Source organism: Zophobas morio, unplaced genomic scaffold, assembly GCF_036711695.1.
Source record: "Zophobas morio isolate AGI-343-1 ecotype UQ-CSIRO unplaced genomic scaffold, CSIRO_AGI_Zmor_V1 ptg000026l, whole genome shotgun sequence".
NCBI lineage: Eukaryota > Metazoa > Arthropoda > Insecta > Coleoptera > Tenebrionidae > Zophobas > Zophobas morio.
This window is the reverse complement of record NW_026972131.1, coordinates 2,811,197-2,829,914: the sequence shown is the minus strand read 5'-3', so window position 1 is coordinate 2,829,914 and position 18,718 is coordinate 2,811,197. Positions and strand designations below refer to the sequence as shown.

At 30.0% G+C, this 18,718-nt stretch overlaps 1 protein-coding gene across 1 annotated transcript in view; it reads left to right on the top strand.

Annotated features, from left to right (window-relative positions):
- The window catches only part of LOC135136003 (uncharacterized), a 68,711-nt gene extending 50,546 nt beyond the window's left edge, over positions 1-18,165 (top strand). The window contains exons 4-5 of the mRNA XM_064065111.1: positions 7,306-7,480; positions 16,112-18,165. Of these exons, the coding sequence (XP_063921181.1) occupies positions 7,306-7,480; positions 16,112-16,804 (868 nt within the window). The 3' untranslated portion in view covers positions 16,805-18,165. The remainder of the gene's footprint in view (positions 1-7,305; positions 7,481-16,111) is intronic.
- The last annotated feature ends 553 nt before the right edge of the window (positions 18,166-18,718 follow it).

Genomic DNA, 18,718 nt, shown 5'->3' with positions numbered 1-18,718 from the left:
TTTCGATTTCCCAATTTTCCGATGTTTCAATGATACGATTTCTCAATTTTATGATTTTGAAATATTTTGATTTTTCAAATTTTTTTTTGAAGTTTCTAAATTTTCAGTTTTCCGGTTTCTGAACTAACCTTTTTTTTATTTTCCTATTTCTCGACTTCCCCAAAGTATCGATTTTTTTCAATTCTTCAATTTTTCGATTTTTCAGAGTTTTTGATTTTTCAATTTTTCGATTTTTTAAGCTTATGATTTTTCGACTTTGCTTTTTTGATTCGATTTCTAAATTTTTTGGCAATTTCTTTCAGTTTTGAGATTTTTAAGTACGTCCATTTTTCGACTTTTCGATTTTTGGACTCCTGGATTTTTTGATCTCTAAATTTTTCAATTTTTCGACTGTTTTATACTCGAATCTTTCAACTTTTCGGTGCGATAATTTTTCAATTTCTCGATTTATCGAATTCAGATGTTTCGATTGTTCAATTTCTCGATTCATCGATTTTTCAATTTTTAACTTTTCTTCTCGTCTTTCAACTCCCGATCGTATGAGTTTTTGATTTCTCGATGTCTCAATTTTTTGGATGTTTCGAGTTTTGGATAACTCGGTTTTTCGATTTTTTACTTTTGGGCTGTTCAATTTTTCGTTTTTCCAATTTTTCGAAGTTTTTGTTTTTCATTTATACGGTTTTTCAATTTTTCAATTTTTCAAATTCTGACGTTGCTAAGTGTTCAATTTTCCGATTTCTCAATTAATCGATTTTTGATTTTCTCATTTCTCGACTTGTCGAAGTTTCGATTTTTCAGTTCTCCAATTTTTTAATTCCTCAATTTTTGGATATTTCTTTTAGTTTTAGGATTTTCTATTATTTTGACTTTTCGATTTTTCGACTTCTGGATTTTTCAATTTTTTATTTTTTAGATTTTCAGTTTTTAACTATTTTTAAACTTTAGGTTTTTCAATTTTTCGATTGACTGTTTATATTTTAACAACCTTTAAATTTTAACATATGTGATTTAGAATTGCCCGTTATGTATATTAAGAAACAAAATAAATCCAAAGATTAAGCCCCACCCCATTGTAATGAAGTTTTCATTCGTTGGTAGACCTAGGGGTGGAACCTAATAGCAAAATCCGTATTTCCTTACAAAAACTTACCATTTTAAACGTATTTTAAATTTCTAAGAATAAAAAAAAAACATCACAGTTGAGATAGGGTGGGTGGGTGGAGTTTATATTTTGCCTTTTTTTCTTAATGTATATAGTATTCTTTGAACAACACAATACTCATTTTTAATTTCTTATAAAAAAAATAAGTAATTTGCAGTTAAGCTCCGTCCCTTTGGTTCACGCAGAATAAAAAAAAATCATCACAATAGAGATAGGGCGGGTGGGCGGGCTTACATTTTTCATTTTTGTTTTAATATGTGTAGACATCTTTTCACAACATGAAACTTAAAACATGTTTAAAATGGAAAATTTTTATAAGGAAATATCAATTTTGCAATAGGCTCCGCCCCATAATTGCAAAATCCATATTTCCTTGCAAAAACCATTTTAACCACGTTTTAAGTTCCTTGTTATGAAAATATGGCTGTGTATAATAAGAAAAAAAAGGCAAAATATAAGCCCCGCCCACCCACCCGGTCTCGATTCTGATGATTTTTTTATTCATCGTAAGCCGAGAGGCGGAGCTTAATTGTAAAATCCTTATTTTTCTACGAGAAATTACCATGTGAAACATGTTCTTAACTAATCGTGTTATACAAAAAAAACAACTTCAGTAAACCAATTTTAACACAATCGCACATCTTACAATTTTGTCGAATAAATATTATTTAAATGCTAAAAAGTACCATAGTTTTGAACTTACGCTATTGAGATTTTTCAGCTTTTCGAATTCTCGATTTTTCAGCTGTAAATGTCCCAATTTTTCAATATTTCAATTTTGGGCTTTTTCAATTTTTCCATTCTTCAAATTTTCGATTTCCCAATTTTCCGATGTTTCAATTATACGATTTCTCAATTTTATGATTTTGAAATATTTTGATTTTTCAATTTTTTTTTGAAGTTTGTAAATTTTCAGTTTTCCGATTTCTGAACTAACCTTTTTTTTATTTTCCTATTTCTCGACTTCCCCAAAGTATCGATTTTTTTCAATTCTTCAATTTTTCGATTTTTCAGAGTTTTTGATTTTTCAATTTTTCGATTTTTTAAGCTTATGATTGTTCGACTTTGCTTTTTTGTTTCGATTTCTAAATTTTTTGGCAATTTCTTTCAGTTTTGAGATTTTTAAGTACCTACGTCCATTTTTCGACTTTTCGATTTTTGGACTCCTAGATTTTTTGATTTCTAGATTTTTCAATTTTTCGACTGTTTTATACTCGAATCTTTCAACTTTTCGGTGCGGTAATTTTTCAATTTCTCGATTTATCGCATTCAGATGTTTCGATTGTTCAATTTCTCGATTCATCAATTTTTCAATTTTTAACTTTTCTTCTCGTCTTTCAACTCCTCGATTTCCCGATCGTATGAGTTTTTGATTTCTCGATGTCTCAATTTTTGAATTTTTCCTTGTTTCGATTTTTGCATTTCTCGGTTTTTCGATTTTTTACTTTTGGGCTCATCAATTTTTCGATTTTCCAATTTTTCGAAGTTTTTGTTTTTCATTTATACGGTTTTTCGATTTTCAATTTTTCAAATTCTGACGTTGCTAAGTGTTCAATTTTCCGATTTCGCAATTAATCGATTTTTGATTTTCTCATTTCTCGACTTGTCGAAGTTTCGATTTTTCAGTTCTTCAATTCTTCGATTTTTCGACTCTGATTTTTTGGTTTTTCGATTTCTCAATTTTCCAGTTTTTTAATTCCTCAATTTTTGGATATTTCTTTTAGTTTTGGGATTTTCTATTATTTTGACTTTTCTGTTTTTCATCTATACGGTTTTTCAATTTTTCAATCTTCTAAGTTCTGGAGTTTCGATTTCGATTTGTAGATTTTTCAGTTTTTCGATTTTGAATTTTAAATTTTCGATTTTTTATTTTTTGTTTCCGGTTCTTCAGTTTTTCTATTTTTCAATTGTTCAAATTCTGACTTTGCTAAGTATTCAATTTTCCAATTTCTCAATTAATCTATTTTTGATTTTCTCATTTCTCGACTTGTCGAAGTTTAGATTTTTCAGTTCTTCAATTCGTCGATTTTTCGACTTTGAGTTTTTGGTTTTTCGATTTCTCAATTTTCCAATGTTTTAATTCCTCAATTTTTGGATATTTCTTTTAGTTTTGCGATTTTCTATTTTGTTCACTTTTCGATTTTTCGGCTTCTGGATTTTTCAATTTTAATTTTTTAGATTTTCAGTTTTTCACAAAGTTTAAACTTTAGATTTTTCAATTTTTCGATTGTCTGTTTATATTTTAACAACCTTTAAATTTTAACATGTTTGATTCATAATTGGCCCTTATGTATATTAAGAAAAAAATAAAGCCAAAGATTAAGCCCCACCCCATAGTAATGAAGCCTAATTGCAAAATTCGTATTTCCTTCAAAAAATTTACCATTTTAAACATGTTTTGGTTTCTAAGAATTAAAAAAATCATCACAATTGAGATGGAACGGGTGGGCGGGGCAACATTTTGTCTTTTTATTTTAATATGTGTAGAGTTCTTTTCACAACATGAAACGTAAAACATGTGTAAAATTCAAAATTTGTATACGGAAATATCTAGTTTGCAATAGACTGCGCCCCATAATTGCAAAATCGATGTTTCCTTGTAAAAACCATTTTAACCAGATTTTAAGTTTCTTGTAATGAAAAGATGACTGTGTATAGTAAGAAAAAAAAGGCAAAATATAAGCCCCGCCCACCCACCCTATCTCAATTCTGATGATTTTTTTTATTCGCCGTAAGCCGAGGGGCCGAGCTTAATTATAAAATCCTTATTTTTCTACGAGAAATTACCATGTGAAATATGTTCTTAAGTAATCGTGTTATACAAAGAAGCATAGTCCTGATCTTGTGGTTTATAAATACGCTATTGAAATTTTTCGGCTTTTCGATTTCTCGATTTTTCGATTTTTCAGCTGTAGATGTCTCAATTTTTCAATATTTCAATTTTGGACTTTTCCAATTTTTCCATTCTTCAAATTTTCGATTTCCCAATTTTCCGATTTTTAAATATTTTGATTTCAATTTTTCAAATTTTGAGGTTTCTAAATTTTCAGTTTCCCGATTTCTGAACTAACCTTTTTTTATTTTCCTATTTCTCGACTTCCCAAAGTATCGATTTTTTTCAGTTCTTCAATTTTTCGATTTTTCAGAATTTTTGAATTTTCAATTTTTCGATTTTTCAAGCTTACGATTTTTCGACTTTGCTTTTTTTGTTTCGATTTCTCACTTTTCCAATGTTTTAATTTCTCAATTTTTCAGTATGTCCATGTTTCGACTTTTCGATTTTTGGAGTCCTGGATTTTTGGTATCTAGATTTTTCAATTTTTCGACTGTTTTAGGCTTCGAATGTGTCAAATTTTCGATACGATAATTTTTCAATTTTTCAATTTCACGAGTTATCGAATTCAGATGTTTAGATTGTTCAATTTCTCGATTCATCAATTTTTCAATTTTTAACTTTTCTTCTCGTCTTTGGGCTCCTCGATTTCCCGATCTTCTGAGTTTTTGATTTCTCGGTGTCTCAATTTTTGAATTTTTTGATGTTTCGAGTTTTGGATTTTTTTTGGGATTAACAATTTTTCGATTTAGCAATTTTTCGAAGTTTCTGTTTTTCATTTATACGTTTTTTCAATTTTTCAATCTTTGAAAGTCTGGAGTTTCGATCTCGATTTGTAGATTTTTCAGTTTTTCGATTTTAAAATTTTAAATTTTCAATTTTTTATTTTTTGAGTTTCCGGTTCTTCAGTTTTTCTATTTTTCGATTGTTCAAATTCTGAATTTGCCAAGTGTTCAATTTTCGGATTTCTCAATTAATCGATTTTTGATTTTCTTATTTCTCGACTTGTCGAAGTTTCAATTTTTCGATTTTTCGACTTTCATTTTTTGGTTTTTCGATTTCACAATTTTCCAATTTTTTAATTTCTCATTTTTTGGATATTTCTTTTAGTTTTGCGATTTTCTATTATTTTGACTTTTCGATTTTTCGACTTCTGGATTTTAAGTTTTTCGCTGTTTTTAAACTTTAGATTTTTCAATTTTTCGATTGTCTGTTTATACTTATTTTAACAACCTTTAAATTTTAACATGTTTGATTCATAATTGGCCCTTATGTATATTAAGAAAAAAATAAAGCCCTACCCCATAGTAATGAAGGTTTCATTCGTTGGTAGACCTAGGGGTGGAGCCTAATTGCAAAATCCGTATTTCCTTAAGAAAATTTACCATTTTAACTATGTTTTAGTTTCTAAGAATTAAAAAAATCATCACAATTGAGATGGGGCGGGTGGGCGGGGCTACATTTTGTCTTTTTATTTTAATATGTGTAGATTTCTTTACACAACATGACACTTAAAACATGTGTAAAATTCAAAATTTGTATACGGAAATATCGATTTTGCAATAGGCTGCGATTTTACAAAATCCATGTTTCCTTGTAAAAACCATTTAACCCAGGTTTTAAGTTTCTTGTAATGAAAATATGGCTGTGTATATTAAGAAAAAAAAGGCAAAATATAAAACAAACCCACCCACCCTATCTCAATTCTGATGATTTTTTTTATTCATCGTAATCCGAGGGGCGGAGCTTATTTGTAAAATCCTTATTTTTCTACGAGAAATTACCATGTGAGATAAGTAATCGTGTTATACAAAGAAAACTATACAAATTTACCATTTTAAACATGTTTTAAATTTCTTATTGTGAAAAGATGACAACACAAATTAAGAAAAAACGACAAAATATAAGCCACGCCCACCCTGCCTATCTCAATTGTGACGACTTTTTTATTCGTCGTGAGCCAAGGGGAGGAGCTTAATTGCAAAATCCTTATTTCTCGACAAGAAATAAAAAACATGTTTTTGAATATCGTGTTGTTCAAAGAATACTATGTATATTAAGAAAAAAAACAGTCAAAAATTAAGCCCCACTCATATCCATCCCCAGCTCAAATGTGATGAATTTTTCATTCGTTGTCAGACCGAGGGGCGGAGCCTAATTGCAAAATCGACACTTTCCAACAAAAATTTAGCACTTTAAACATGTTTTACAGCTATTTAAAATATGATGGTTTCGGTGAAGAGGTGATTAAATGGCTTAATATTAGTGGACCTCATTTTTGTCTATCAAAATTTGATTTTGTTGGAATTAGTGCAGTCAACCTGAAAAATATCCCCCCTGCTTCAGGGAATTTTCCTTCAAGTTGGCAGCACTGCACACTACTACAATTTTATTGTTTGAAAACCCAATAATATAACTTATACCAGTGTCCCAGATAAAACTCCTTGTTCTTATCTGTTTTTAGCATAAAGTGGGAAGCTTTATTTAATAGGTTTTTCTAGCAACACCACGCCATATAAGTCATATTTTCCGTGGATTAAAGTAAGCTCCCCGTTTCACGCTAAAAACAATGGCTTTTACAGAATTTCAATATCTTTAAATACAGTAATAGATCTGTGATTGAAACAAATTTTTGGGTTGGCAAATCTGAATTATTGGCAGCAATGTTAGCATATCAGTCATAGTTGTCAGGTTTGACGTGAACGCGCCTAAAAACCAAGGGCAACTCCTGAATTAAGTCCAAAATTTCAAACTGACATCAGGTGTGCTATCATAAAGTTTTAAATGTTTTGCCAACCTGACAAAAAAATCACAGAAATTAATATTTTTTGCGGTGATTGTGATTACTTTACTGTTCATCAGGAGTGTTCATATTTGACAGAACAATGAAATAAATAGTGAAAGTAAAAATAAAGAAGAGTACGTGCACTTGCATTATTCTAAAAAGAGATGAAATTCTATATAGTAATATATTAATTTTAGTTCCCACTATAAGTTTTCCTCATATTTTTTAATGTTGAAACCATACAAATTACAAATGTTTATTAATAAAAGTATAATTAGTAATTGCGTTTCACGAAAACTCATTTTATGATGAATGTTCCATAACAAACTTTGCAGTTAAAATGAAATTTGTGGCAAAATTTAATACTGGTAGCGTCTTGAGGACGGCGAAGATAATTAAAAAATAGTTAAAAGACAGTTAAAATACTGTTTTGTCATGACGATAAAATCTCCATTGCGTCTAATAATGAGGGATAATGCACTTTCCAGATAGTGTCAATCAAACTAATGGCAGTTTTTGTTGCAGACATAAAAGGAAAGTACAAAATTTTCTACCTTGTAAAACTTCACCCCAAAACAACTGTGATGGTCCCACTGCTGCAGGCGGCATTTATGAGGATCTTCATGACGTCATTCCACGGCCAACGCCAACTCATCACCACCACCCAGCTGGTGGACATATCGTTGCTCCATCTATAGAGGTTCGTATGAAATTGATTAAAAGTTTTTTTTTTGCTATAACTTTAACGCACCGGCGACAATGTAAGTAAATTTTTAAACCGACACATCCTTTCAGGTATGAACAGCTTTTGTTGCAGCCAAGCACCTTTATGATTTTGACCCTTTCTTAATTTAACGCAAAAACGCGCAGACGAAATTCATTATCCTTGATGACGAGACAATACTTGCGAAACACTTCGCATATTATGTAAAATTAAGCAACTGTGACCGATACACATGCCCCAAACAGCTGCATTTTACATATTTCCATAGAGTCTTATGTAATTCTATAATCAATAGTTATTTCATAGTCATGGTAGCAGTTGGTATTGCTTTGCAAGTGTATCAACTTGCATGAAAGGGCACTGTTGCTTATTGTTTTGGAACTTCGTTTGTCGATCAACTAAAGTTTGACTAACATGTTCAGCGTCGTAACAAGGATTGTTTTATGCTAATATGAACAAGCACATATTATTAGGGACGTTAAATAGAAATTTGCAAACATCCTCTTTGTATAGCTGGCCATGCGCAAATTTGTATCAGGCGCAAAGTTTTCATTCCTTTTATGATGAATTAAATGTATTTGTCAAAGCAAAGAAGGGCGAGCTTTAATTAAACAAGCTTCCAACCGATGGTAACAAACACCCTCAGAAACGTGGACCGTTTTTAAAAGGATCGCTTTTTTATTTTGTGCATATTTTTTATTTACTTCATTTTTTCATTGAACAGCTTACCCCACTGGTAAGACATAACGAAGCGTAAATAAGTACATGGACCACGGCGTCTGCGCCTACCAAAGAAGACTGTAAGGAACCAGCCAAATGCAAAAAAGTATGAAAATATTAGACGCTTTTCATTAAAATAAATTGTGTGCTCTGAAATAATTTTTTATTTGTTTGTGTTGTTTTGTTATATGGAAAGTGTTTTCATCACAATTCATTCTGTAACTAATGTTTTCTGCCAAGTATATAATAATAGAAATAGATTGTTAGATACATATATAATATTTTAGTATCGCTTTCGCTTGCTTGTTTTATAATATTACAATGATTCTATGATTTCATAGTAAGTGACGGGGTATTTCAATATTTTTAGTCTAAAAACCGCTGAGTTTTGCTACCATACACAAATTCATCTTGTTTTTTGGTTGACCGTTAAGGTAGCACGAATTAATCACTAAAACAAACAAATATGAAGGGAATATCCTGTTATATACTAAAGCACGTATTATAGTAACGACATTAGTTCGAAGGCTATTAACAATCGGTTTTTTTTTTTAATTACACAAACGAGCGAAGCGAGCGAGTGAAATTAATAAAATGCCAACATTATTAGCTAGCCATTAATCAAACGTGTTGCAATATTTTTTCGATGATCGAAATCTTGAAAAATTAGAGAATACAAATTAAGTTATGCAACCAAATATACACTTTGTGTCATTTCATTTCTGTGACCATTCTAACATTTCACGGTCCAAACTTGACACATTACAATCAAAACAAAACGAAAATTATTTATGTGAGATAAAGGAAAAATTCTTTAAATTGCTAACACATTTTATTGGAAAATAAAAAAAATTATTAAAAAAAAACAACTTCAGTAAACCAATTTTCACACAATCACACATAAGTGCGATCTTAATAATTTTTATGAAAGTTTTAGGGTTAGGTTTGTAATTCTTTATCTTTTAATTATGAATCCGTGCTGAGTTTTTACCTTAGGTGTCAAGATTTTAGGAAAAATCAACAACATTTTCCATATCATCTTACAATTTTGTCGGATAAATGTTATTTAAATGTTAAAAAGTAGCACAGTCCTAAACTGGTGGTATATAAATACGTTATTGAGATTTTTCGGCTTTCCGATTTCTCGATTTTTTCATCTGTAGATGATTTTGATTTTTCAATTTTTCGACTTTGCTTTTTTTGTTTCGATTTCTCACTTTTCTAATTTTTTAATTTCTCTTTTTTTTGGGAATTTCTTTCAGTTTTGGGATTTTTCAATTTTTGATTTCTAGATTTTTCAATTTTTCGACCGTTTTATACTTCGAATCTTTCAAATTTTCGATGTGTTAATTTTTCAATTTTTAAAATTCTAGGTTTTTTGATTTCTCGATGTCTCAATTTTTGAATTTTTCGATGTTTCGATTTTTGGATTAGTCGGTTTGTCGATTTTTTGCCTAATTAATCTACATATTTTTGATTTTCCCATTTCTCGACTTGTCGAAGTTTCGATTTTTCAGTTCTTCAATTCTTTGATTTTTCGACTTAGCTTTTGTGGTTTTTCGATTTCTCAATTTTCCAATTTTTTAATTTCTCAATTTTTGGATATGTCTTTCATTTTGGAATTTTCCAGTATTTTGACTTTTCGATTTTTCGACTTCTGGATTTTTCTATTTTTTAATTTTTAGATTTTCAGTTTTTCCTTATTTAAACATTAGTTTTTTCAATTTTTCGATTGTCTTATATTTCAATTGCGCAGTTTTTCATCGTCTCGATATTTTCCGAATTTTTAAATTTTCGATTTTTCAGTTTTTTGGGATCTCGATTTATCTATTTATTCCATTTTTAATTTTTCGATTTTTGGACTTCTCGACTTTTTGACTTCTCGATTTCTCGATCTATTGATTTTTTGATTTCTTGATGTCCCAATTTTTGAATTTTTCGATGTTTCGATTTATTACTTTTCGGCTTTTCGATTTCTCGATTTGTTGATTTTTTAGTTTTTTGATTTTTAAACTTTGGATTTTCGAATATTTGTTGTTTTGATTTTTTGATGTTTCGATTTCTCCATTTTTCAATTTTACGATCTTTTAACTTTTTAAATTTTAGATTTTTCGATTTTTCAGTTCTTCAATATTTTTTAATTTTTCAAATTTTGACGTTTCTGAATTTTCAGTTTTCCGATGTCTCAAATAATGTATTTTTTGATTTTGCCATTTCTCGACGTCCCAAAGTTTCCATTTTTTCGGTTCAATTTTTCAATTTTTCAGATTTGTTGATTTTTCACTTTTTCGATTTTTTAAGCTTACGATTTTTCGACTTGGCTCTTTCAGTTTTTCGATTTCTCAATTTTCCAATTTTTAATTCCTCGATTTTTTGATATTCTTTTCATTTTTGGGATTTTTGAATGTTTCCATTTTTTGACTTTTCGATTTTTGGACTCCTGGATTTTTTAATTTCTAGATTTTTACTTTTTGGTTTTTACAAATTTAATAGATTTTTAAAATTTTCGACTGTTTTATACTTTGATTTCTCAAATTTTCGAATTTTCGATATTTTAACTTTTCAGTTTTTAAAATTCTAGGTTTTTTGATTTCCCAAATTTTCAATTCTTCTATACATATTTCAATTTTTCCGATTTTTTTTAAGATTTTTCGATTTTTCAATTTTTTGATTTCTTGATTTAACGAATTCAGATGTTTCGGTTGTTCAGTTTCTCGATTCATCAATTTTTCAATTTTTAACTTTTCTTCTCGTCCTTCGACTCCTCGATTTCTACATCCTCCGGTTTGACATTTTTCGAAATCTCAATTGTTGAATTTTTCGATATTTCGATTTTTGGATTTCTCGGTTTTTCGATTTTTGACTTTTGGGCTTTTCAATTTTTCGATTTTCCAAGTTTTCAATGTTTCTATTTTTCAGTCATCCGATTTTTCAATTTTTCGATTTTTGAATTTTTATTTTTTTATTTTTCGATTTTTTGAAATTTTAATTATTGCATTTTTTAGATTTTAGATATTTTGATTTCCCCATTTTTTGATTTTTCAGATCTTCAGAATTTCTATTTTTCAGTTTTTTAAGTTTCAACGTTGCTAAATTTTCAGTTTTCCGATTTCTCAATTATTCAATTCTTGATTTTCTCATTTCTCGACCTTTCGAAGTTTCGATTTTTAGTTCTTCACTTCTTCGATTTTTCAACTTTGTTTTTTTTTGTTTTTTCGATTTCTCAATTTTCTAATTTTTTAATTTCTCAATTTTTGAATATTTCTTTCAGTTTTGGGATTTTCCAGTGTTTCGATTCTTCGACTTTTTAATTTTTCGACTTCTAGATTGTTCAGTTTTTTTTTTTTTTATCTTTAAATTTTCGAATTTTTATTTTTTGATTTTTTGATGTTCGAATTTTTCGATTTTTCAGTTTTAATTGTTCAATATTTTACATTTTAAATTTTTCGATTTCTTGACCTTTTGATTTTTCAGTTCTTCAGTATTTCTGTTTTTAATTTTTCAAATTTTTAATTTCTCAATTTTTGGATATTTCTTTCAGTTTTGGGATTTTCTACTATTTTGATACTTCGACTTTTCGATTTTTCTACTTCTGTACTAGATACTTTATTTTTTGGAATTTCAGTTTTTCGTCATTTAAACTTTGGATATTTCAATTTTTCGATTGTCTTGTATTTTGATTGCTCAGTTTTTCAATTTTCCGAATTTTTAAATTTTGGATTTTTCAATTTTTTGAGATCTCGATTTATCGAGATTCGCATGTTTCGATGTTTTGAATTGATAAATCTCTAGATTTATCCATTTATTTGATTTTTAATTTTTCGATTTTTGGACTTCTCAACTTCTCGATTTCTCGATCTTTTGATTTTTGGATGTCTCGAGGTCCCAATTTTTGAATTTTTCGATTTTTCAGTGTTTCGATTTTTAAATTTTAGATTTTCGGATTTTTATTTTACAATTTTGATGTTTCGATTTCTCCATTTTTCAATTTTACATTTTAATTTTTCAATGTTTTAAATTTTGGATTTTTAGATTTTTCCAGTTTTCGGTTCTTCAATATTTTTTTCATTTTTCAAATTCTGACGTTTCTGAATTTTCAGTTTTCCGATGTATCAATTAATCTAATTTTTGATTTTCCCATTTCTCGACTTCCCAAAGTTTCCATTTTTTCATTTCTTCAATCAATTTTTCACGTTTTTTGAGTTTTCAATTTTTCGATTTTTTAAGCTTACGATTTTTCGACTTTGCTTTTTCAGTTTTTCGATTTCTCACTTTTTCAATTTTTTATTTTCTCAATTTTTTGGATGTCTCCATTTTTCAACTTTTCGATTTTTGGACTCCTGGATTTTTTGATTTCTAGATTTTTACTTTTCAGATTTTCAATTTTTCGTTAAACTTTAGACTTTTCAATTTTTCGACTGTTTTGTACTTCGATCTCAATCTTTCAACTTTTCGATGTTTTAATTAGTCAGTTTTTAAAATTCTAGATTTTTTGATTTCTCGAGTTTTCAATTCTTCCATATTTCAATTTTTTAATTTTCCGAGTTTTTAAATTTTCGATTTTTCCGATTTTTCTTTTTAAAAATGTTTCGATTCATCAGTTCTTTAATTTTTTACTTTTCTTCTCGTCTTTCGACTCCTCGATGTCTCAATTTTTGGATTTTTCGATGTTTCGATTTTTGGATTTCTCGGTTTTTCGATTTTTTACTTTTGGGATTTTCAATTTTTCGATTTTCCAATTTTTTGATGTTTCTATTTTTCAGTTATCCGATATTTCTGAAGTTTCGATTTGTCAATTTTTCAGTTTTTCGATTTTTAAATTTTAAATTTTGGAATTTTTATTTTTTGTACTTTTGATGTTTGGATTTCTCGATTTTTCAATTTTGCAAAATTTTAATTGTTCAATCTTTTAAATTTTTTAATTTCTCAATTTTTGGATATTTCTTTCAGTTTTGGGATTTTCCAGTGTTTTGATTCTTCGACTCTTCTGGATTTTTCAATTTTTGGATTTTTAAATTTTAAATTTTCGAATTTTAATTTTTTGATTTTTTGATGTTTGGATTTCTCGATTTTTCAATTTTAATTGTTCAATGTTTTAAATTTTAGATTTTTCAATTTCTCGGCTTTTTGATTTTTCAGTTCTTCAGTATTTCTATTTTTCAAAATTTTTGGATATTTCTTTGAGTTTTGGGTTTTTCTAGTATTTTTAATGAGTCTCAAATTGCGTTGATTGCGTTTTTTCCTATTTCATGGAGAATGTGTAATTTTTCGCGCCAGATTGTTGAAACACCCTGTATATGAAGGGTGAAAGTGGTCAAAAAATAATTCAAAATTCTTTCAGGTCAGGTCAAGTCTGGACCTAAGGTTTTATTGTACGAGGATTTGTTGTTTTTCAAAAACGAAGAAGGGAAAAATTAATTCACTTTTTTTTTGGAACATTTTTGAAAATTATCCCCAGGTTCTGTTATTTGAGAGGGTAGACCAAAACTTCAAACTCGTGATCTGCGAAAAATTCTACATCAACTTATCTTTAGGTCCAATTTTTTTGGAAATTGGGCCATTTTTCTCCATTATATCAAGAGGTAGAGCAGAAGTGACTTGAAATTTGTAATCTACGAAAAGCCATTGCAACTTGACTTCATTTTAATTTTTTTTTTTGAACAATTTTTTTGAAAATTTTGGAAAATATCCAGTTTTTTTGGTTATTTGACGAAGCAAAACGAAAGTTAATTCAGATTCTTACTCTACAAAGATTTCTCTACAAATGTATTCTTTTTCCCATACGAAAACAATTGGTTTTAATTTTTTTTTGAAAATTTTTTTGGAAAATTATTGACTCATTTTTCTCCATTATTTGAATGGACACAGCAAAAGTAAATTCGAATTCGTAATCCACGAAAACTTCCCCATAAACTTACCCTTATTCCCATAAGAAAAGCGCTCGTTTAATTTTTTTTTTTGAAAATTTTGGAAAACGTTTGCCTATTTTTCTCGATTATTCCAAGAGGTAGAACAAAGGTACTTTGAAATTTGTAATCTACGAAAAACTCTCTATGAAGTCGTCTTTTGACTTATTGTAACCCGAGTCCATTTTTATATTTTTTGTTCGAAAATTTTTGGTTATTTAACGAAGCAGACAGGGTGACTCAAAAAAAATGCGTTTTTTAAACTTTGGATTTTTCAATTTTTCGATTGTTTTATATTTCGATGTTTAAAATTCTAGATTTTTCAATTTCTCGAGTTTTCAGTTCTTCAATATTTTAATTTTTCGATTTTCCGAATTTTTAAATTTTCGATGTTTCAATTTTTAGAAATTTCGTTTTATCGAGTTTCGGAAGTTTCGATTGTTCAATTTTTCGTTTTATCCAATTTTTCCATTTTTAACTTTTCCATTTTTCGATTTTGGCTTATTTCAGTTTCTCAATTTTTGTTTTTTTCCTTTTCGACTTTTCGATTTTTCGATGTTTCGATTTTTGTATTATTGGATTTTTTAATTTTCCAATTTTTTAAATAATCGAGTTTCGATTTCTCGATTTGTTGATTTTCAGTTGTTCGATTTTTAAATTTTAGATTTTCGAATTTTTAGTTTTTGATTTTTTGATGTTTGGATTTCCCAATTTTTCAATTTTACAATATTTTGTTTTTTCAATGTTTTAAATTTAAAATTTTTCGATTTTTCAGTTCTTCAATATTTTTTAATTTTTCAAGTTTTGACGTTTCTAAATTTTCAGTTTTCCGATGTATCAATTAATCTAATTGTTCAGGTTTTTGATTTTTCAATTTTTCGAATTTGCTTTTTTGGCTTTTCGATTTCCCAATTTTTGGATATTTCGTTCAATTTTCGAACTGTTTTATTATATTACTTTAACTTTTCAATTTTTAAAATTTTATGTTTTTCGATTGCTCGAGTTTTCAGTTCTTCTATATTTCACTTTTTCAATTTTCGGAATTTTTCAATTATCGATTTTCCAATTTTTTGATGTTTCGATTAATTCTTATAGTTAAACAAAAAAAAATCGTTGCGTGTCAAAATCGAGTAAAACATGTGAGATGTGATATTATGTTTGTAAATAAAAGCATCTAAATAGTAACTATTTCCCGCAGAAATTCTAAACGCTTAGAGTCGATATTGGCCTGAGCGCGCTCCGGTCTGTGGATCAAACAAGTCCTCAGGCGACGATTGGTTGCTAAGGAGTATCAATTGGTCTGAAAGCAGTGTCCTCTCTTATTAAATTAAATACCGTATTTTCTTAATTTGCCACAATTGTAAATATTCTCTGCATATTTGTCTTAGATGACTTAATAATCACAAGAAATTTTGAACATCGGTTTTTTCGAGTTTTAAAAGTTTGTACAAAATTTATGCAACCTGTAAAAGAAAATATGTTTTGTTTGCTATTGGGAACCTCAAATATGAATTTTCGGTTAAAAAAATAATGGCATCTATTAATTTAAAACACAATTGTGTATTATTAACTAACTATTCAAATGGATGTACGCTGAAGCATTTTCTTATAAAGTTAAATTGATAACACTGATGCTGCGTTTTAGCTATTTAATAGATATTATTTCACATATGCGGAAGCAAAATTTGAATAGTTTGGTATTCAAAAGGTCATCACAAAATTTCGTAAAATAAACTTTACCTCATTGCTTTATGTCTACACTGTTCTACCACTAGCTACATGTTCTCTTGTTTGTTATAACAGGATATTACACATTATTAGATACGTGGAATAGGTAATTAAACTTTGATGCCATTAATTACACATCTGTGTTTGTGTTCTATGTTAACTGTCTCATGGTCCATGTAATAATGTTGAAAAATAATTTCTCTCCATGCCCATCAATTACACTCCTCGCTAATAATAACTTTGATATTTTCAGATGATAGACGTTAAGAACAACATCCACTACCCCAGCGGCTACCCCATATCACAACACCCACCAGTCTTCTTGTGTTCGTCTCCAGGTCCAGATCCCTACTGCTCCCAGGACCTCTACAACCCCGTCTACGAGGAACTCAGCGACGCGGACAGCGAACTAGCCCCAGCACCTCACAGCGAAGACGAATTCGCCGAAGACGAGCTCAGCTTAGGCGGAGAGATGGACCGACGTCGCCTCGATCTTCCGCCGCCTCCCTACCGCCCCGAGCCGCCCCCGCGCCGCGAAAACGCGCGCTTCCGTCGCCCCCACGAGCCCTTGCCGCCGGTCCCGGGCAGCAAGAGACACCGGAGTCTGGACAGGCGGCGGCAGGAGTTTCACGAAGGCATGCTGCTGGACGCGCTCCTCCAGCTCTACCCGCGGGTCGGCAGCGTGGAGCCGCCCCATCGCAGGCAGATACCGAGCATAACGCAGAGAATACAGTGTCTGTCGCCGACTCCGGGACCTTACGAGACCGTGCCTGTGCTGGGACACCTCGCTACCTTCAGACCCGTGCCGAAACCGTACTCTCAGGATTCCGCGTTCGGCTCCGATTCGGGATACAGCAATCACACGAGTGGCACAAGGGGATCGAGTAGGGGCAGAAGAGATCCCAGAAGGCTATCGCAGTTAAGTGCAGATTTAACCCTCACGTAAAACGCGATGTGCTACAGTGCTAAGTTAAGACTGTTCGTTTTGTGGCCCCAGCAAGAAAAGTGCAATGGACGAATTTCATCGGTGTTGTTTGTCGTCGGAGGAACTTTATCTTATAGGCGTACTTACTATTTTTACGATTACCAAAGTGATGGTTGTGAGCGAACTCAAATGTGAATAAGCGATCTAAGGACACAAAAAATGCAGCATCTCTAGAGAAGACTATTTCTTCCTCTTGTATATTTTTTCATGTACCTCGACAGGAAATTTTTGTTACCTTCTATGAGGTGAACATGTTTCAATCAAACACACTTTGTAATTAATTAGGTTCGACTGTACATTGATTTTCGACATTCCAGGTTTGACGTAGAAATCGCACACAACACACTTCGTTCAATATTGATAAGTAACACTGTAAATACCCTTCAACTGTAAATTTCTTCTTCGGACAAACCAAAGTTTCTAGATTTAAATTTTCTAAAAGTCTTGTAGTGTGTATAGTGTACATCTCTGTTTATAATTTTATTTATTTTTGTATATATTATTTATATTTTAGTACCAATCTATTTATTACGTCTTCAAACACTGATACAACTTTCCGAGTAATATAGTAGCGAAATTAAAATGGCGCTTGTTAGCAATTTAAAACATGTTTGGTAACCATCATAGGTATTTTTATATACACACTGACTGAATTGAAACTATAAAACCCGATGGCCTAACACCAATGGTTACCTCATGTGTGATCAACTATAATCAAACCCTATGGCAGGATAGGTTAATGGTTAAGCTAACATTTTGTTTCAGCCTTTTTAAAAATTTCACTTTCGGTTTAGAAATGTTCTGATACAAAATGTCAGTTTCACGAATTTATATTGTACTTAAATGCCATTAGCTTACTTCAACTGGTTTATCAAATGCAGCATTTTATATATTGCTAACATATAAACAATTTTATAGCAATATTAGCTTTAATATTACATTTCTAGAGCAGCGTAGTCTTTTTTGATATTTAAATACTCCACTTATCAAATAAACACAGGGTCTGATTCGAAACTGCAGGAGTAAATAATTCAATATATAACGTTTAACCTGCAATTCATACTTAATTTAACACGGTTTCGAAAAAGTATGTTTTTAGTCACAATAGCTGAGTAGTGTCCGCCATGTATTTTGGCCGATAACACTTTCTTTATTTTTTATATCAGTGTTTGTAATATGCTAGTCCAATTATTTTTATTATAATATAGTTAGTTCTCAATTAAAAATCGGGAACTTTTTGTCAGTTTGATTTTTAATTGATTGTTATTTTTGTTATTGTTTTAACTAGGACAATTGATTTACCAATAAAAAATGTTCCAGTATTTATGTACTTTTTTATTTAAATCCGTCAGTTCTGACTACCTTAAAGAGAAAATTAGTTTTCGGATTTTCGTTGAATTCTAGATTCATTTATTTATTTCCCTCGAGTATTTGACACTCCAGTTTCTTATTCCTGATTAGTTTGAAAAAAATCTGAAATCAGAATGCCAAGTTTTTTCATTTTTACTTTTTATCCTGCATACATGTTCTGTCCTGTCCGTCTGTCTGTCTGTTCGTTTATCTGTCTGCCGTCCTGGATTTTTGTTAGACAGATAATCTCCCTCAATTTTTTAAAAAGGCATCAGGGTATAAGTTTGCTACCATCTCTCCTAAATGGAAATCCTCTTAGCGAGTTGTCCAAAATCCTATTTCTGAAGTTAACCTGCGATCAAAGCTTAAGTCTAGCATCCTTAATCTTGAAAATATGTACCGGGATTTTTTTTAACTATGAACATATGAAAGTAAGTATACTTAATCCCTGTGGTAAGTTTTGAAAAACGTTCATTAATGTATTGGAAGTTCGTAACCAATTTTACACACTTAATTTTATTGAAA